At 40.1% G+C, this 21,414-nt stretch overlaps 1 protein-coding gene and 1 long non-coding RNA gene across 2 annotated transcripts in view; one reads left to right on the top strand and one right to left on the bottom strand.

Moving 5' to 3' along the window:
* The window catches only part of CTPS2 (CTP synthase 2), a 63,231-nt gene extending 49,720 nt beyond the window's left edge, over positions 1–13,511 (top strand). Inside the window, exons 17-19 of the mRNA XM_085051374.1 lie at positions 1,742–1,886; positions 10,127–10,237; positions 11,941–13,511. Of these exons, the coding sequence (XP_084907500.1) occupies positions 1,742–1,886; positions 10,127–10,196 (215 nt within the window). The 3' untranslated portion in view covers positions 10,197–10,237; positions 11,941–13,511. The remainder of the gene's footprint in view (positions 1–1,741; positions 1,887–10,126; positions 10,238–11,940) is intronic.
* LOC146444257 (uncharacterized) overlaps positions 1–21,414 on the bottom strand; it is a 271,742-nt gene that overhangs the window by 245,361 nt on the left and 4,967 nt on the right. The window lies entirely within an intron of this gene.

Below are 21,414 nucleotides of genomic sequence, written 5' to 3' on the forward strand. Positions count from 1 at the left end.
GTTAAGTCACTGTGGGCTAGATAAGTATCAGGCACCTGAAGATACAGCCTGCTCTATAAGAGATTTTTCATCTTTTTTCTTATGTGACCCCTAATTGCCATTGGTCAAGATAAATTTGATGCACAAAAACATAAATTCATCATAAGAATGTATTATTAGCCTGTGTAGTGCTATTTGTGGCATGATTCAACTGAGAATTCATTTCATATGGTATGTTGAAGAATAGGGCTGGAATTTTGAACGAGGGTTGGAATATTGACACATACTTGGAATGCCAAGCAGCTGCACCATAGAGAGTAGTCTGACAGCAAAGGATAGATGTGAATTCATAAACTACTAATTGTCATGGATGTTCTTGACTTAGCTTGTTCCTGACAGATTATCTCCGTTACACATACTGGTGTTTGGAGGTTATTTTGTCTGCCCTGCATGAAACAACTTCTGTAGAGACCACTGAGAAATAAATCAGGCAGAAATTTTAAATTGCATGTTACTGTGACAGAGAGAAAAGCAGAAGTAAAACCTGGAATTATTTCACAATGGGCTGCAAGGAGATGGGTTACTAAAGAAGAGCAATCATAAGGAGTAGGGTGGGTTGGAGCAGAAGCATAGAAATAAAAGTACACCTGTGGCTAGCACAGGTTTTTCCCACGAGAATTCTTCTTGTGTTTTATAAATAAAGATAAAGTTTGGATGTTATTGGAACAGTGTCCCAGAACTTGGGCAGTGCAGGCCTGGCCAATCAGGCCTGGGGGAAGGCTTCTGACCGACCAATCTGGGTGACTTTTGAGAACTCTATATAGGTGATTAAATCAAAACAATAAAGGTCATTCCTTCTTGCCACTGAGAACTGGTGCTTTCATTACTCTGCTAGCTGCTCAACAGCAACATACACCAGATAGTTTAGGCAATGCTTTTAAGCAAAATATCCCCACAGGAAATATTTGATGCTTTGTCATTGAAGTTGTGGGGTAACTCTGGGATCCAGGTTCTCTTTAATATACAGCAGCAGAGAGAAGAACAGTATACTAGACCATATAGTTTGTCTTCCTAGAAGAAAAACCCTGGTTTCTTCTCATCAGTTACTCTGTACTGCAGAGAAATTCCTTGAATGTTGGGAACTATTTTGGAAATTGTTGAACCAGAAGAGATCTGTAGTTAGTTTTGTCCAATGTCCTGGCACCAGAAGTGGTTAATGTTAGCTCCATCAAAACAGAGAAGGAGCAGGTTATCAGCATGAAAGACTATAAAGACTTTCTTCCTTCTCTGTTCTTTTGAAGAAAACAGAATGGAACCAGAAGTAGTTGTAAAATGGTGCTTTAAGTGACAAACAGAGAGGTGAAGATTCAAGAGAGGATGAAGCAGCATATTGTTCTGAAGAGATGTGCATAGATACTGGAAACCAAAATACCATGAAAATAACAGATAAATGTAAACTTTGTGACTTTTCTTCATGTGACTCCTTCCCCCTGCCCTGTACGTGTTGGAACAGGTTTATTATTCAGTTTTTATGAATCATAGGTTGGTTTTTCCTTAATTTGTCCTGCTAACCTTCTACCTCTGTTGTCAGTAGCTTTTTGTGGAAAAAATTAAGTTTTATGCTGCCTCACCCTTAAATTCACATGTGCTGATCTGGCTTCTGGACAGCTGTCTGAATTCTTCAACTTAAATTTTTTTCCTAAAAGTTTTTCTACTAACTTTGTCCTACATTGTGTAAGTTTCTTTGATGTCTGTCTTGTAGATCACCCATATTTTGTGGGAGTTCAGTTCCACCCAGAATTTTCCTCAAGACCTATGAAACCTTCACCTCCATACCTTGGACTGTTGCTAGCAGCAACTGGGACACTGAATGCATACCTGCAGCGTGGATGTAAATTGTCTCCAAGGTAATCTTTCTTTGTTGCTTGCCTGCGGTTTGACAGACATTTTTGGAGGGACTATCCCATCCTTCAATTCAGAAGCCCAGAAGAGGAAAAGGAGCTATGTATTGATTTACTTGTTGCTGTGTGTGCCTGTCATAAACCTGGGTGTAAAATAACCTGTAAGCAGGAAGCACAGTTCCTCACTTCTTCCTTTTCAGATGCTATTAAGAGCTAAAACCAGAACTACACATTACAATCAGAAAAAAAAGTAAATAACCTTTAGTAAATTCAAATGAAGATAGCAGCCTCCTGTTGTAACTTCCATTGGCAGTAGCTTCATAGGAAAAGAGATTTACTAGAGGATCAAGCAATGAAATGAAATTCTTACCTAGTTGTACTTGAATGCTGATAGCAACAACAAAGCAAACACTGATTTTATTTTGCAGTAGCTAAATTATAAATACTATTTTCCAGAGAAAGGCCTGAAAAAAAAACAATTGGGATACCTTTAGACTTAAAGAAGGGTTTGGATGTAGGCCAAAACTGGATGGTTCAGCCAAAATTCTTTGTCCTAGAACCTCTAGGTCTCTTGGACACAGAAGTTTTGGTTTATTGAATGGAGCAGTGTTTTTTAGGCAGGGTTAACTAATTCTTGTTTATTTAAATGATATTAATAAAAGTTACAATTTCATTATGATAGCAATATTAAAGAAGTCAGAGGGAAGCCTTGGGCACAATAACAAAAACTAAAAAAAGATCATAAAGTGACTGAATAATAACATGGAATCAAACTCTGGCACTTTCCTCTAAACTTACTAATTCCGTGGGTTGGGCTTTCTTTTTTTTTCTTTTTTCTTTTTGTCTTTGGGTTTTTTTTTGAGCCTTGTGTTCTTTTAAAATGAGGTCCTTTTATTAAGTGGGAAATAGAAATTTTATTCAGGTTTGAGTAGTAGTGGGAAAATAACCAAGTGAGACCAGACCAAACTATTTTGGTTCCCTACTCCTTTATGGATATCAGTTTTTTTTACTCTGCCCAGTTGTGCAGTGATGTACATACAAAGAGAAGGAGTTTCTGATCTGCAAACTACAGCTTGATTGAAACACTGCTATTACCTTAGCCTGTCATTGTTAGTGGTGGTCATAATGTTAGCTACCTTTTAAAATCTCTGCTGGTGCAATACACAGATCAAATTTTTGTGGTGCTTGGCAAGACAGAGTCTTCCATCACAGTGATCTTCAGTCTTAACCTCTTGGTGTGAATTCTGGCTTACACTTCATCTTGCTTCACAGGTCCCAGTATCCTTTCTCACACTGCTTTGTCCCATAAGTAAACCTATTAATTTTTCCGAGGTAAAGCAAAATTACTTTTTTTTAAATGGGTGATCTGCATGTGTCCTGCTAATTTACATCCCTTACTGTTATAGCAACTATGCTATCTAATCTTGACCCAAAGTTTCAGCCATTACTGAATGTGCCACACTTAGTCTTACTTGAATTAATAATTCAAAATGTATACCCAATTCATGTTCTTCATGTTCATAGAATAAACTCCTACAAAATCTTAAACACTTAGCAGAAACAAAAATCCACACCCCAAACCTTAATATATAAAATTACAGATTTTGCTATTTATCTGGTTACACAGCAATCAAGCTGTGTAACTGTGTCTTTAGAAAGAGCACTGGAATAGGAAAGCACTTTGAGGCTAAAAGAGGAACATTTTGTAGGGAGGAATGTTCAGGTGGGAATCACAGTGTTAATTACAGCACACACACTCATATTAACATACTCACCTGCTGAGTGGAAAGGATTTCCTGTGTAAACCTTTAAACCCCAGAATGCTGGTGATTTCACTGAGTTGTAAAGCTAAGGCATGTCAGAGCAAGGCTGAAAGAAATCTGAGGAGAGGATTTTCTGTACACCTCATCCAGCACCACCCACATGAGTTGTAGTCGTGCTGTTGACTAGAGCAAAGTAAAAGCTGCAAGAGAGTTTGTGGAGAGAAGGTTGAGCAGATCACCTGTGCAAGGCTGCCACAAACACTAAAAAGAGTCTGAATGATGATGAAATCCTGAGACAAAAGGAAATATGTATTTCAGCATGAGAGTCTTAACAGGAAACTATTAGCCCAGAACATTTAAGAGCCCCATAATTAGGGTGCAATTTTAGAACATTTGACACCTGGACAGAAGCCCTAGCTTGTAAGTAAAGCTAATAAGAAATTTAAAGATGCATTACAACTCCCAGGAGAGTGCCCTAGATAAATGAAAGTGAATAAAACTCTTAAATTTTTGTGATGCCTAGTCTGGTACAGGCCTGATACAGACATAGGTCCACATAGGCATGAGCATACCTAGCTTGAGACTATACATTGTCTGGGGTAAACTTAGTTCCCAGAAACTGTGGTGTATACAGAGACAGTCAAGAACTGACAAAAGGATCAGAGTAACTCAGTGATTAATTGTTGCTTATTTACCTGAAGTGGTAGTTGGGCGACCAAATTGCCTTTGTGGTTTCAGCCTCTTGTGCTTTATGGCAGGAGTGCCCAACCATCAAACAAAGCCTTGTACTTAATTTCCTTGTGAATGGTTTTAGATCATGACCTTTTACAAACCTTTCCATGGAAATACTGATGTCAACATTTCATATACAGAAGTGAGGAACGTGGTGGGAGGCTTCCAGTTTACATTTTCATTTTCAAGGACAGAGAAAACAGAACTATACGAGACTTGAAGTATACAATACCCACAAATATGCTGCTTTATAAGAGAAAACAGAAGGTTTTAATAGGAAGTTAGTGGATGAAGAGAGAAACATTACATGTAATGTTGTTGGCTTTTACTGAGACTTATGTAGTTTCATTTGGAAAAATTAATAAAAACTGACTTATCTTTGGGAACAGTATAATATGGGTTGCAAAACCACTGGTGTACAATAAAGCCATGTTGCTTGTTTTGTTTTGGTTTGGTTTTTTCCCCTTATTCAGTTCAGCATCAGCAGGCTTTATTTCTTCCTTGTCTACAACCAGCACCTTTATTAATGGCCTGCAAGAGTAAGCCAGAGTACATTAATTATATTTGCAAATAATGTCATTTGAATAAGAGCTGAAAGCGCTGTTCAGAACAAAGAAGTAACAAAAAAATATGTAGGAAATTTAGTAACCTCTGCTGAATATAATGCCATCTTTGGAAGAAGAGGATAAGAAGCTAAAGATAAATAATTCAAACACAAATGTGCAGTATAAGGGAGGAAGTGTAGGAAGTGAGAGGTTTGAGAGGTCCTAGGTAAGTGTGGGCAACTGTGACTACTGCCAAAAAAAACTCTCGGAAAGCATTAGTGAATATGCTAATGTGAAGCACCAATCCCATGCCATCTAGTCACAGAGTACTCTTTTGAGTTCTGGACAGGTTATTAATGAAAGATGACATATGAGCTGTGTTCAGAGACAAGGAACAAAAGTGGCCAGAGGACAGGAATGGTACATTAAATAAAACACGAAAAACCTCAGAAAATTTGCCCATATGGTGCTTACTGCACTAGCATGGTCCAACTATCTCCCAGATCAGCTGTGGAGGAAATCATCTCTGAACAGAACAGAAAACAGCCTGTGTGACATGTTCTGGTGTCTGATGTCCTCTGTACATTGACCATGTCAAGAAAACATTTGGCACAGCATCATGCTTGTGCCATTGACCAAATCCAGACATGTGATTCGAAGGAAATGTGGTTTGAAGATTGTCAAGAGAGCAGCAAGAGAGGGGCTGTTCCATGAAAGATGACAATCTGGGAGCCAGGGGTGGGAGCTGTCCTGGCAGGGATGGTGTCCTCACCAGCAGCAGTTGGTACCACGGTCACCACAGAAGGCAAGTGCTCTGGCTCCAGTGACAGTCACCAGTGGGGAAGGTCCCAGGTGGGGATGGTGGGGGCAGCAGAGATCCTGTTACCCTCAGAGCTCTTGCAGAAGACTATGGAAAAGTTTTAAAGGAAATCCTTTCTTAACCATTAGTAAGGATTAGTTATGTCAGTTAACTTCATCATTTAAATGTTAGATGTTTACAATGATAACCCTTCTGAGATCGTCACCTCAAGTCTTTCTCCCTACTTGTTAAGTGAAAATGCACTTTAAGGAGCCAAATAGCTCATTTTAATTGTTGTGTGGGTCACTTATGTATTACATGCTGTAAGTGCTTGTTCCTCTCCAGTGGTTGTACAGAGCTGCTGCTGACTATCCCACATGAAGATGTTATCCTAGGTCCAGTTAATGTGGCTGGCATGTCAGAACCGGGGAGTCCTGGGTGTGTGCTGAGGGATTCCCAAATGAAATGAGGTTTTAGGGAAGCATAGGATTGTATAATGATGACCAACTTAATAAATGATACATACAATTTTTATGACCATAAATGATATCTATGATTTTTATGACTATATAATGATCATAAAAATATGTACTGAGAATATGGATGACTGCAATTATAACCATTGCACAATCAAGTATGCATTTATTCAAAAGAGTGTTTTAATGACATAATAATTTTAATAATTCAGCTTTTGGAAGGGAATAAATGATAATGATTGATAGATTTCCTTTTGCTGAGTCCTCAAAAGCTAAACAGCTTAAACAACCACAGCCTGTACTGACTTTATTGTACTTCATGTATCTTTAATTTTCACTGAGAAAGAAATGCACTTAGTTTGGCTCCTTGCAGGGCATAGCATTACTGTAGCAATTGTTTAAATTCTTTACATTTCTGGAAAAGGAGTTTTTTTGTCAATTGTACATTAAAAATGAATGAAAGAAAAGCTCCCCTGAAGCTACCCAAACTTTATTTCTAAAGAATACTGATTGAGATTTTTCAAGTGAAACAAACAGAATGTTCAAAGAGTACCCATTTTACAGGAGCAAAGTGACCAAAATTCTTCATCTTAAAGACTGAAGTGATTGACTAGATGCAGTCACACAGCATAGAGTTTTGTTATGTTTTTTTATATTGGCCACTTCTTTATACTCCAGATCCCACCAAAAAAAAAGAATAAAAAAAGGAATAGAGCTGTTGAGGTTAGATCTTAGAACTAGTGGCCTTAGATCTGCTCAGTAGCTCCTTTTTGTTGGAGTCCACTGTTGTAAGAACTGTTACAAAAAAGATAAAGTGGGTGTCAGGTTCCTGCCCAATATAATTACTAATTAATTTGAACACAAACTGAGAGAAAACGTGCTGAAGCAAATGTAAGCATATTTTTTCAGTGGTTGGCTCAGTGTGAAAAAGAATTTCATAATGCAAAGCTGGGCTTATTTGATTTCTCACCACCAGCACTTTCACAGCCAGCAGATTTAAGTAAGGTTACTTAATATTACCAACTGTGAGCACAAAGTGCCCATTTGGTTTTTGTGTTTGATATCTGTGTATGACTCATTGTAATTTGGAACGAAGTACACATTTATTCCAAAGAAAAGCGATTACTTGTTTGTGGTTGATACCACCTGCAGTTTTCCTTCGTATTACACATGAGTTGAATACATTTGACATCAGAGTAAATCTTAGAAACTGGACACCAGTGCTGGTTTGAAGCTGTAACAGACAGGTGTAGATATGCCAGGTTTCAGGAGCACATGTTGCCTTTCAAGTCCACTGGCAGCTTAACTCTTGAAGTTCGGGTTTCCTTGGTGCCCAAGTTGTTATTGTTAATGTGCTGCCACAGGTTCTGGGTGTTCTTAGAGATATCATTCAAGCAGCTGAAACTGAGAGACTGACAGTTACCTGAATCTGAAGCCCAAGGGCTGAACCTTACCTGGGTATTTCCCCTACTTTTATTTCCTCTGTGGCCTGCTTGTGAGACATAAAACTGACTTACAGCCCACGGAGCAGCCCTAAAGTAGGGGAGACTGTGAGGTGCTACTGCAGAAGTCAAGAATGTGATGGTGACAGCCCTTCTCTGGGATGTGGTGTCAAATTTTGTACTGAAATTGGGCAGTGTGGGAACAGAAACAAAATTGTCATTGGCTGAGTAAGTGTTTTAACCTCTGCGCTAGTGGCCAAGTGAGCCTCAGCTTCAGCAAACTGCAAACAGGCTTAGGAAGCTGGAGTGGTAAGTCAGTGAGATCACAGGAGCATTCAGGCTGTGTGACTGCTTCTGTGGGCAAATGCCCCTAAAACCTGTGCCATTGAGTGGGGAGGAGCTGTGATGAGAGTGCTGTGGGGGATCAGCACCTGACTGCCTCCAAGAGATGAAGCTGCACAGTTCTCCATTCACCTCATAGGTCCTTGAACACTTTTACTTAAGCATCTCACTCCCATACTGTGTTTTATGCTCTGGCATGATTTTGGGCTGTGATTGCCACTGGGCAGCACAGTTAATTAAAAAAAAAAGTTCTCTGAAGACTTTGGGCTTAAATCAGGGCTGTCACAAGATTATGCAGTTCTCTACAATCACAGTTTTACACTCTGCTCTGTGGACAGTATTTGCTATTTTGCTGTGATGTGAAAATGCAAAACTGTTTTAATAATACTGAATTTTTGTTCCATGTTTCCATGGGTACTTTCAGAAAAAAGTAAGTACAATGTTGGTGATGTTGTGTTTGTCTGTTGTGCATCTGGCATGCTTGATCATACTGTTAACAACACTTTCCTCACTTGAACTGTGTAATTATCACCAGCTGGTGACATGATCAAATTGAGCATTTCAAACTAGCCTGATATGACACACTCTTTATAAGAACCACATCAGCAGTACATGTGTCATGCAAAGAAAGGGCAGACTGCTGTAGGCAAAGTCTTAATATTAGGACAGCCAGAATATCTATATTTTACCAAAAAATTGGTACAGCGACTTGCTGTAACTGTGGGAAACTTTCCTAACAGAGATATAAATTAAACAAGGTGACTGTTGGTGCCATTCCTCCTGTCCCACTCAGTTTAAATGTCTGGTTTTTTAGCTATTCTTTCTCTGGTTTTCCTTTTCTCTCAGAGAAGAGGGGGTGAAATTCAGGCTGCAAAGCAGTGCTCAGTAACAAGCACCAGAGTGGCTGAGTGCAGTTTGTTCACTGTTCCACACTTCAGTCTCTTTCAAAGGCCTCCAGCAGTGGGGTGCATGGTTCCCTTGAAGCATTACCCAGCAGGCACTCACTGGGATCCACTGATCAGGCTCTGTCTGGGTCATGTGCTTGCTGTCTCAGCAGATCACACCAGAGATGGGGAGCATGACATGACTGGGGCAATGTTGTCCTGGAGGGTGAAGGGGTGTGTAAGAGGGAGGTGTGACAAGACAGCTGTGCAGTGGCTGGTTTAGGGTTGGTACCCAAAGCTGTCACGATGTTCCCACACAAACGAGGTCTGAGATCCCCACCTGTACTGTGCTAACCAAAGCCTGTGCTCTGAAGGATCACAGGACTGACCAGAATTACTGCTGCTCAAATGTGCTTCTCAGTTCCCTGGGCTCCCTTTGCTGGCTTCTCATCTGGGGAAATTCAAGTATCTGGAGAAGACTGTAGAAATGAAATATAGTAGGGAGGGGTTGTGGTTGGAGGCACTTCTGAAGTGCACTTAGATTTAAGATAAACTTAGAGACCCAATAGACATCATACTGACTGAAAATGTGGTTTGTGGGCTCTTCTTGCTCTCAGTCACTGTGGTGATTCCTGTTCTTCACTGTTTCCTTGTTCTTGCCACTTTATAAAACAATCACTTGCATGGCAGTTTGGTCTGTGAAAAACAGTTTGCTTCTCTCAGGAAACAGCAAAAGGGGATAGAACCTCTGGAAAAACTGTCAATATATTGCTTGGTGCAATGAAAATTATTTGTGTTCCGACTAGAAGAGTAAGAATTGTCATTTAAGTGTAAATTGAAGCATTCTGAGCTAAGAAGGTTGTCCTAAGCTTTTTCTTTGGTCAAAACAATTATTTCCTTTACCATAAGGGAGAAATTCCTTTTATTTTTGCTCTGAATACCTGTTATCCTCTGTGTTGTTAATCATGATCGTAGACACACAGCACCAGCAAAATGTAGAATGAAATGCACAGGAGCCAAGCAAAAAGAAATTGAACATGCTATTTATCAGGTAGAACATTCTTCCTCATCAGGTCTTAAACTCCAAACTCCAGACCGTTCCTTAAGAGGAAGGTGTTCTGAAATACCAGGTTTTTAGCTTAAAGAAGTTTTCTGGGAATGGGTTGCATTTGAGGAAAGTGTTGATCATACGCATCATGGGTTGGAGGGTTTGGAATAAAATACCTGGTTTAGATCCTTCTGAATTGTTATTGCTTTCTACAGTGACAGCTACAGTGACCTAAGCGATGACAGCTCTCCAGAAAAAGAGTTTCCTTATTCTGACACAAGCTGAAGTGATTGCATGAGAGTACAGAAATGGACGATGCTACTGAGGTAAACTGAAATGTTTTGATACTGCTTTATGACACTGATTTATTCTAGACTTAAAAGAGGAGATAAAGCTAACTTAATTCTCCCTTTTGTTTCAAGTCCCATCTGAGAGCTTATGTCTTCTTTCTTGTCTGTAGCATTTAATTGTTTTCCTCTTCTGCTGCTGAACTTTACAATTGAGATATTAAAATCTGCCAAGTATTTTGGGTACATCTTATCTGTCAGACACTGTATGAAACCAAGTTGTGTTACTGTTTGAAGATACATTGACAATAGATTTTTAAATTATGTTTTATTTTTTGTGTCTTCAGTTTACAAGTTGGAGTCACTTCAAGTACACTATATAGAGACAACTTTTCATACTGCATTAATATTAATTTTGCATTAATATTCACCATTAATTGCATCTGATGCATTGATACCATAAAGACATCCCAACATAATTACTTGGATTTAATCTGCAGAGTGATAGAGATACAAACAAGTTTTATAAAATCGTGGCTTTGTTTGCCATGGGTTTTGCCAGAGTGATGTTGGATTGGTTGTTTATTCACCTGTAAACATGGTAGTCATAGATTTGCTTTCAGTTTGGAGGCTGTATTTCCTGTGAGGCACCTGATCTCTGCAGGATCTGGGCTTGATACTTAGCCTTATTTTATTTTTCCTATGCAGATTCATCAGAGCTGGGGCTCTTATGACATTCATTCATGCTTGTCAGTATTTATGAGCATTTTTTGTAAGGACAACAAAACTTTCCCCTCTGATTATGTCTCACGTGGTGTAGACACTAAGCAGCTGTGCCAAACACACACTTAAAAGACTACATATGAATGGTGCATTTCTGCCTGATGGTCTCTTAATCGAAGTAGTGGCATGAGATACTAGAAATTGGAGTTCAGTCCTTAGATGCATGGGTTTCTTCTGTGATTTTCAGTTGAATTCTTTTTCACTCTCATGTACCACATGTTAAAGATAATGATCCCCAAATCATGAAGAGCGAAGAACAGAACGTTGAATGATTTAATGACCTGGTACATGTACATACAGTACTGATGCATGTCCTAAAATAACCAACAAATAGGTAGACAAAATGTTCCTTTTTGCTATTGCCTGGATTCTTCCCACCTTCAAACATCGCAGTGGCTCTGTTTCTTGGGACTAGCACAAAGTACAGGACAGTCCCTTTGGAAAAACCCTTGCTTTCCTCAAGTGGAATTTATGAATGGTAGTTCTCTGTTTACTGTTACAGCATGACTTGTTCAGTGCTTGGATGAATGTACTTTTGTGATACTTTTAAGTGGCTATCAGTAGCCAAACCAATTTTGTTTGAACATGTTACTAGTGGATACCAATTGTATTCAACAGAACTACTCTAGAAAGGATTAAATAGCTAAATCCAGATAAAAAAGAACGAGAGAAGCATTGGCTTATTTATTTTTATCTCATAGTTAATTTTACCCATTAATCAGAGCTTTATACACATGTAGGCTATATTTAGCTTTTTGCTTTGTGGTTTTGCTTTATGCTTTGATCCAGATGAAATGCATCTACTTGTAGTATTTACATAGAACTACTTTGAAGTCAGTCAACAAATTTGAGAGAAAATTACATAAGCATGAAATAAACTGAGTTACAGAAGAAATATTTTTAATAATTGATTTTTTTTACATTTCATCTTCCTTCCTCTCCCTCTTTTTATGTTACAGAAACTTGGGAACAGGACAATATTGAATAGAAGAAAGTAGAAGAGTAAGCTGCTTGCAGTTCTCATACTGTTTCTTCCTCTACTGTTTTCATTACAGATGAGTTTTACTGTTCTGTAGCAAAACCTGTTCTGTGTAAATGCTGTTTCTCTTCAACAGTTACCAAACCATTGTGCACCTTAGCTGTTAATCATTATTCATCTCATCCTATATTTCAAAGTGATCTCAGGTGAATAAGTATTAATTCAGTAGCTCACAGCTGTTCTTAGTTTGAAGAAAGATTTGACTGGTTCAGTTTGCCTTGGAACAGGGAGACAAAATGCATTAGTTCTTGGGAATGAGGGGGAATGCACTAAAATATTTAAGGGAAAATTATCTTATTCTTGAGCAGTAGAAAACTGTTTCAGAGTTTTTTCCCTATTAAGCTTGTATATATTTTTTTTACTTTTTTTTGGTGTTCAATATGTACAAATGAAAAACAGTTGCTGTATTTCAGCTTCTTGTGATTATAAAAACTAATGTTGAATACAAGATTTTTCACTTTGGTTTTATAAGCAATTTAACTTCACATAAATTCATTTGCTCTATTTCTCCTGAAAGTCTGTTAATACTGAACATAATTCTGACCTACAAAATAACAAAAGTGATATTAGAAGGTGGTTTTGTATTTGTATTTTGTAAGAGAGAAAGTAAATATGTTCATATATTAAACTCTAGTTTTGAACATTTATGTGAAAGTTGTAGAAAAAACAGTAATAAACTTGGAGTATTATCTGGGCTCCAGCTGTGCCACACTCAGTTAATTGCAGTAAATAAGTATAAAGCAAATTAAGTGAGGTTCACCCTTGTTTTCTTACATCCTGTGATCACTCCATCATCGTGGCACTTACTCCCCAACAGAATGGAATGATGTGTTTTAATTTAGAAATCACAAGTTATTCCACTGCATCCCAACTGCAAGCAGCCCTGCAAAGCCAGGGCTGGAGCCTGAAGCACTGGGACACAAGAGGAAGGTAAGAAATGCTGTTCTGGCTGTGAGGCTGGATCCCATTAGCAGTGGGGCATCATCAAACCTGTTGCAGAAGCTGGGCCTGAGCTGTAACTGATAGTCTCCAGATGCTTGGAACACACTTTCCTATAAAGAAAAATTCGGAATTTTGGGGTGTTGTGTTTCATTTTGGTTTTGGGAAAAGTGATTTCTTTAATTCATCAAAAGTTAAACATCTGCACAAAAATAAAAAGCACCATGTTGCTTATTACAGCCTTGTAAAACAGCAAGTTTGAGAGCTTTGCATTGTTCTAGAAAATCTCAGGTTACACAGCCAATTTTTCTTTTCACTAAAAGAAGCTTTAATGGTAATGAAACATAAAATATATTTTTATGGCAGCACTTTTCTAAAGTAGTTTGTGAATACGTGCCTTAGAAATACTGACAGCAGAACTGATGTTGCTGTATCTCTTCCCCAGTGAGAGACACTGGTCACTGCTTTGTGAAAAGTGAAGAATTTCATAAGATTGTCTGTAATGTGCAAATGTATTTTCAAAACATTTTCAATAAATGGTGTTATGCAGAAGTGTTTGGGTACCTACTAAAGAATCATGGGGCCAGTTGTCAACTGTGGTGTTAAAGAGAGAATTCATAATTTAATCGTGTCCTTGTTGTATTGTCTGTGAGAAGCTGTGTCTTACCAAAAGAAAAAAAAGAAAAAAACGAAAAAAAAGAAAAAAAGAAAAAAGAGGGGTCAGAAGGACCTACAACCTGGAGTGTAGCTGGAAGAAGCACCCTTGCCAATGCTCTTCCGTGTAAAAGGGTGCTGCCGCAAGGGATCCGTCTCGTACATTAGCTGACAGAAGCAGCACCATGCCACAATGGAAGAAGGCAAACGAGCCTTTCCTGGCCAGATCCTGGGCTGCCTTATGAGTGTTGCCAGCAGGCTGAGGGAGGCAATCCTTCCCCTCTGTTTAGTCCTGATGAGGTCACACACAGAGTGCTGTGTCCAGTTCTGGGCTGCCCAGTACAAGAGGGACATGGGCAAGCTGGAGGGAGTGCAGTGAAGGGCCACAGGAAGTTTGGTGGCTTGGTTGAGTTGGACCAGAAACTGTGCTTGTTTGTGAAGAAGGGGAGCAGCATCCCAATTTGGATGGGACTGCAGGGTTGGTGTTGCACTCCACTGATTCTGTGGGCAGAGCTATATCTTACAGAGTATCTCCAATCGAGTATTGCATCTTGGCAGCATGGGTTCCTGCTTCACTGTCAGCTTTAGCCCCTGCCTAACATACTTAACATGTACTACCTTGAAGCTGAGGTTTCTTTCCCTTATTTAGCTGCTTGGAAAGATAACCTTCATGTGCTAGTGGGTAACGCCTCCAGAGGTTGGATCTAATGGGGAGGATTTGTTTGACCCAACAGGCAATTCCTCATTAGACAGTTCTTGTGGGAGGGTGGGCCAGATGCTGCATTAGATTGCTGTTTTCCTGAAGCCATATGCATATCAGACAGAGTGTGGCTGTTGATTCAGAGTAGTACCAAAAAAGGCTCACTGTCACTCAGGATTCATGGGACTTTGGCATACTTCTGAAATGCTCCAGAGGCATCTAAGCCCTGGCTTGCCAGGAAGACACTGGAGGTTTTGAGCAATACCTTAAAGGTAGAGGCTGAGTTCTCTGCAAGAACCTGTGTAAGCAGGAATTGCTGCCCCAAGCTAAAGGAAGTTTTCAGGAAAGAAAAGGCAGATTGTCAACAATCACAAGGGCAGGGGCTTGCTGCCCCAAAGGATGTGAAGGAGATAAGGGAGAATCAAGTGTAAAAGCAACAAATTACTTACCAACCTGAGCTAACCTCTTCACGGGAGCTGTGTTACAGCTGCCATGGCAATGCAAATGAAAGTTTCTCCCCAAACTCTGTATCAGTGACAGTAGGGAGTGTGGTTACAGCCTGTTGGACTTCTGAGCTGGCAGCAAAGCCAGATCAGCACAGAAGTGAACAGGAGCTGTGAAAACCTGGGTGGGACTGGCTGAAGCTCATTTCCCACAGCTTTGCTGTTTGCATATGTAAGGTGACCAAAATCTGCTGAGAAAGGGAGCAAAGTGGAACAAGGAGGGAATCAGAATAACATTGCTCTTGGGAGAACACATGGCCTCTTCCAGCATCCTGGAAGATGCCATGTCTGTATTGCCTCAGGTGGAAATTCATTTTGACTAGCAATTCCAGAAATGTTGATTTTCCAATCTCTGGTTGATTCTCTTGATTTTATCTGTAAACATATTTTTAACCTTTTTTTTTTTTTTACGAGAACTAAGTTTTCATGGAACATAGAAGTGGATGAGTTCTGTTGTTCTTTATTCATATACAAGTAAGTCATCTTCAGTACTATTTGGTTTCTTGCTCTTTAAAATACCTCATGGATTGCAGGATTTAACATTCTGCTGTGACGCAGCTGACCTCCTGCTAGAATAAAGTCTATTAAAATGTCTTTCATCTTGTAAAAATTATGTACTTTAATCTTTACACTTTGATGATTTGTTTGTATATGGAATATTTTCACTGCTTGTAACATCCTAATTCATTTGAAGAAATTGGTTGCCTTGTTGGACTCCTAGTAACATGCTCTCACAAATTTGGATCAGAGCCTAGAAAACCAGCTTTTCCTGAAGTGTGGACAACATTCTATGTTTTAGGAGTGCTCCTGAAAAGGTAAGGCTATCTTTTTTACTTCTATGGACTCTCAGTTAATAATTTAAGAAATTTAACAGTTGGAAGATGCAAGTGAAGTTAACAGTAGCATAGTTTGGATAACCCAAGGACCAAACCAAGTCTTGCATTAAAGCATTAATCCAAGACTCCATATATTTAAAAGAACAGTTAGGTTAGTCTGCTCTGAGCTTCTTCATAACATATCCTCATCCAATAGCAGCTTCAATAAACCCCTGATTTCACAGAGTCAATCTGAGAAATAAAAATATGACCTCAGGTGTCTTTTTGTTTGAATATCACATTTGCTACATTTGGAATGTGCTCCTCATTGCCCAAGTATAGATTTGCAATTTGGAGTGCAGTGTTGGAGCAAACTCTCTTACTACATGGTATTGATTTCCCACAGCAGTTGTTATGCACCACAGCTCAGATCCTTTTGGAGGAAATAAAATTTGAAGATTCATTCCAAAACCTGGTATGATTCAATTCTGAACCCACCCAGGGAAGAACACTGCTGCAGGTGCCTCCAATGTGCATTCAGTGAGTGTGTGCCAGTAGAGAGCTTTCAAACCATGGAGAGTTCCTGTGAGACCCAAAAATGTTTCCTATCTTATATGGGTGTTGTATTCACCTTCCTATCAGCCTTTTTTTATTTTTTTCCCAATGTTGAAAACTTCCTCAGGCTTCCACACCAGGAACTTTTCAGTAATCCTTGGCAGATCTGATTAATCACCTGTGGGTATTGGTTCTTTATTGGCATGAACCTTAAAAAAAAGCCTGGCCCAAATGGCTGAGATACCAGTGTTTGGTCAGATGATTTTATTCCTGATGTGTAGGTGCTGAGCTGGGAATTAGTACCATCAGCTCATTGTTACTAACCAGCGTGATGTATCTGGCTCCCTTGTTTTTGGGAGCTCAGTTGAGCAGTCTCACCCCGGACAGCCTGAACTTCCCCAGAATACAAAATTCATTCTTTGCTTGGGACTCAAAGCCATTTTTGTGTTAGAGCCTTGAATTTAGCAATCCTCACTTGCCAAAGCCCAGCCAAGGCCCTGTCCCCATGTGTCCCCTGTGTGGGTGCTCAGGTATGTCTCTGCCTGCCCTTGCTGGGACCAGCTCCAGGCAGGATCTGTTGTCATGAGTTACCATGTAGTGCCTCCCTCCCTCGACAAATAATCATCCATTTCCCAGAGCACTCCCCTGGGATGTAGGAGACATGAACAATTTCCTCCTGAGTTTCAGAAGCAGCCAGGCCCCCTCTCCTCTGGGGACTGCCCACTCCACAAGGTTAAAGCCAATTCTCAGTACCAACGTTTATGGCTCTCATACATTGGGGCAATCTGCAAAATCTGCCACTGGTCCTGTGTTGGAGAAACAGCAAGGATATGATTCTGCAGGTGAGGCTACAAGAGGTTCCTTGGGAGGGAGGCAGAGCATCTGAGCCCATGTCTTTAGACTGTGTATGAATTTTCAGTAGATACTGAACTAAATACAGAAACAGTCATTGGAAAAGGAGCCAGAGCACAGGACTCCCATTTATTAAATCAGTGCCATAACAAAGAGTCTTTCTAGTTTTGGGCAAGTAAGTCTTGAACCCTGTTCTCTGGGGGGGCACAGACTGAATAGGAAGGAGTGACAGCACCTTACCTCTTTTTTCTGTCCTATGGATGGAAGTTGCTGCATCATTGCTTTGTCCATCCAGTTACTGTCCCTGCTGGCTTGTAAAAGCCTGTGCCAGCTTGTACTTCTGCTACTGCTGGCCTCAGGCACTAGCTCATTATCTTTTCCTCTGCTGGATGTGCTACTCATCATCTGTCCTACCCAGGATTTTAATTTAGTTTATTCCTAAAAGGGATAGAAGGAAGCTTGTACACATAAAAGGAAACTCTTCTCAGCATAGTTCCAATGCCTGGAAGAGCTTGAACTCTTCTTAGCACAGCTGCCTAATAATATGCCTTGGTTGAGTCTCTAGGTTTGAGAAATTGAAAAGGCATCCAAAATTTTGAAGTCGAAACATTGACTTCTAAGGCTTGTGGCTGGCTAATGTACTTTCCCTGTGTTTACTCTTGGGAGCATAATGTGCCATCTTTTGCAAAGTTCGGTTGGTGCTAGTGTATGGTTGAGTATAAAGCAGGTTCACAATTTAAAGATTTTTCTGTGTATGTTATCTTACTGCCAGCCCTGTGTTTACAAACTTACAGGGGTATCACTCTTGAGAGCATCTCCTTTCAGTTTTGTATAATCTTTAAGAAAGAAAGGTTTTGACCAACAAAGATTTCTCTGCAACTCACTGAAGATACAGAGCTCTCCTGGCTACATGGAGTTAGCAGCATAATATTGTGAGCAGGAGAGGATCAGACCTCCTGAGGGGCATGAACTAGGAGATTTGCTACTCACATAACTAAGTGAATTAGGGATGAGATTATACATGTTATGATCTGCTTTTTACTCCGGGTAATGCAGCTCTGAGTTCACTGGGGAACAAAGACATGATTGCTTGTTAATTTGAGAAGTGTGTAGAAAAACTCCTGGGATTGTTTTATTTGAGACTTTTGACAGAAAGCTTACTAGAGTAGGTCAGAGGAATCACACAAAGTTCATGCTTATGTGCTTTTTATATTTAATGTTGCGGTGCTGCAAATGTAAAAGTTTAACCAAGAGCAGAGCTTAAAATAACACTATGTAAAGTAAAAACGTAGGTACAAAATAAAACGTGCCAGCGGCAGCCCTCTGAAACTGCTTTTTTCAAGATATGTTCAACATCTGTTGGTCATTCCATTGTATGAGAAGAATATGTGAGCTTGAAAAAGATAAAAGACCCTTATCCAGTCTTTTTGGTTTGTTCTTTAACAGTAAGGAGCCTTAGTTTACAAGGCTACTAATATTTGTAATTTTTGTTTCTACTGCACAGACTTAAAAATTTCTGGTAATATTTGCTGTAGCGTTCCAGAACATGAGCCTGATAAACGAACGAGTGTCTGCTGCTGTCTGAACTAATGCCCTCTGCTCTGCTGACTCTTTGACACATGGATTAACACTTTAACTGTGAAGTTTGAGGAGAAGCAAACTTGATGGCAGATGTAACTGTCTTCATGAAGTGAAAATATTTATTTAGCAGGGTTTTGACAAGATTTTGGGTCATCTGAAGGACAGCTTGTGTACCTGAAATTCAGTTTATTTTTTCCAAGAACATATCTTGATCTAATAAAAACACTACTTCAGCCCAGCCCTCTGCAGAGCATTCCTACACTCTAGCAGATCAACCCTCCCTCCTGCACAACTTGGTATCATCTACAAACTGACTGAGGATGCACTTGATTTCCTCATCCAGATCATTGATAAAGCTATTAAATAGGACTGGCCCCAATAATGATCCTTGAGGGACCCCACTCATGCCCAGCCACCAGCTGGATGTTTCTCCATTCACCACCACTTGGTCCCAGCCATCAGCCAGTTCTTAACCCAGCAAGGAGTGCACCCATCCAAAGATGAGCTGCCAACTTCTCCAGAAATGTGCTGTGAGAGATATATCAAAGGCTTTACTGAAGTCCAGGTAGACACATTCACAGCCTTCCCCTAATCCACTTGGCAAATCACCTTGTCTTAAAGGAGGTCAGGTTGGTCAAGCAGGACCTGCTGTTCCTAAATCCATGCTGGCTGGGCCTGATCCCCTGGTTATCCTGTATGTACCACTTGATGGCACTCAAGAAGAGCTGTTCCATGACCTTTCCCAGCACTGAGGACAGGCTGACAGGCCTGTAGTTCCCCACATCCTATCTGGCCCCATAGACCCGTGAACATCTAAGTGGCACAGCAGGTCACTGACTACTTCCTCTGGATTGCAGGGTGTTTATTCTGCTCCCCATCCTTGTTTATCAGCTCACAGGACCAGCTGCCGTGAGGATAACCACTCTTTCTGTTGAAGACTGAAGTAAAGAAGGCATTTTCCAGCCTTTCCATCTCAACCTTTCTCTTGTCTTTGGTTACATTGTTTGCCTCCACATCCAACAAAAGATGCAGATTTTCCTTAGCCCTCCTTTTGTTTTTAATGTGTTGATAAAACCACTTTTTATTATCTTTCACAGCAGTGGCCAGATTGAGTTCTAGCTGAGCTTTTACCATTCTAATTTTCTCTCTACATGACCTAACGACATCCTTGTACTCTTCCTCAGTTGTCTGCCCCTTCTTCCTAATACCATAAACTTTCTTTTTTCCCCCTGAGTTCAAGGGAAAGCTTCCTGTTTAGCCAGGCTGGTCTTCCCCACTGGCTTATTTTTTGGCACTTATGGATGAGCTGCTCCTCTGCCTTCAAGATTTCCTTATTTAAAGAATGTCCAGCCTTCCTGGAGCCCTGTTTTTCTTGAGGGCTGTTTCCCAAGGGACTACCTGAACCAGTGTCCTGAACCAGCCAAAGTCCACCTCTGGAAGTCCAAGGCAGAGGTTTTAACCCAGTTCCTTCCTTCACCAAGAATTGGAAGTTATTTATCATTCCATGGCTCCTATGCCCAAGACAGCCTCCAATCACCACATCTCCCACCAGTCCTCTCTTCTTAAGTAGCAGGTCCACAGGGCACCTTCCCTGACAGGGTCACTTACCAACTGTATTATCTTCCACGTGCTTCAAGAACCTGCAGGACTGCCTTCTCTCTACTATGTTGAGTTTCCAGCAGACATCTGGCAAATTAAAATCTCCCACAAGAACAAGGGTTAGCAATAGTGAAACATCAGCTGCTTATAGAATCATTCATCCATGTCTGCCTCCTAGTTGGGTGGTCTGGAAGAGATTCTACCAGGATGTCAGCCTTGGTGGCATTCCCCCAGATTCTCTCATGCAGACACTGAACCTTATCACCACCATCCTTGGGTCTCTCCAGTTGAGACCCTCCTGAATGCACAGAGCCACCCCAGCACTGCTCCTTCCCCTCCTGTCCCCTCTGAAGGGCTTGTAGCCATCCATGGCAGCATTCTAGCCATGGAGTCATCCCACCATGTTTCTGTGGTGGTGACTACATCACAGCTTTCCTGCTGCACAATGGCCTCCAGCTCCATCTGCCCAAATGCAGCTTCCAGCTTCAGGTGCCCAAAGGCAATAGTTGGCCTTCTCCTTTCAGCTGAAAATGGTAGGGAAAATTTATGCTACAGTGGCATTAAGAACTTAACTGCTTTAAAGCTAAATTACCACAAAAGATTTACCACCAATTTACAATTAAAGATTTGTGTATTATGGCGAATTTGAGAACAAGAATCCAACTTTGGAGAAAGACCTGTCTATTTATTCTATCTATTTATAGAGGACTGAGGTGCTACCACAGGATAACCATTTTAGTTGCCTGAATTAATAATTATTTAATAATGCATTTGTTTATTAAGAATCCAATTCCAGAACACAATCCAGAATTTCCCTTCCCCTTGTGAGATGAAATATCACCATTTTCTTCCTAGTTTTAATTTTTCTGCTAAATAAAAAAGAAACTTATTGCAAGTGAGCTTTTTAACAAATGATGTGTGCTGGTCATATTCTTTGTAGGGCAATTCGTTATTAGGGGGAACCTGGAACATCCTTGCTTTCACACAATCTGGTTGTCCTTACTACCAACAGGGGAATTTGCTATTTATTTGTAGGAGAGTCCAGTCTGAAAGTAAAATACATGCTTCTGCTTTTTTGTATGCTGTTTTCTTTTGTCATCTAGAAATGGGCCATATCATAATGACACATTCTTTTGAATTTCCATTTGATTTCAGTCACTGCCTCTAAGCAATATATTTTGGCTCCAGTTTACTTC

Source organism: Lichenostomus cassidix, chromosome 1 (assembly GCF_008360975.1).
Source record: "Lichenostomus cassidix isolate B80296 chromosome 1, HeHo_3.0, whole genome shotgun sequence".
In the NCBI taxonomy this organism is placed as follows: Eukaryota; Metazoa; Chordata; class Aves; order Passeriformes; family Meliphagidae; genus Lichenostomus; species Lichenostomus cassidix.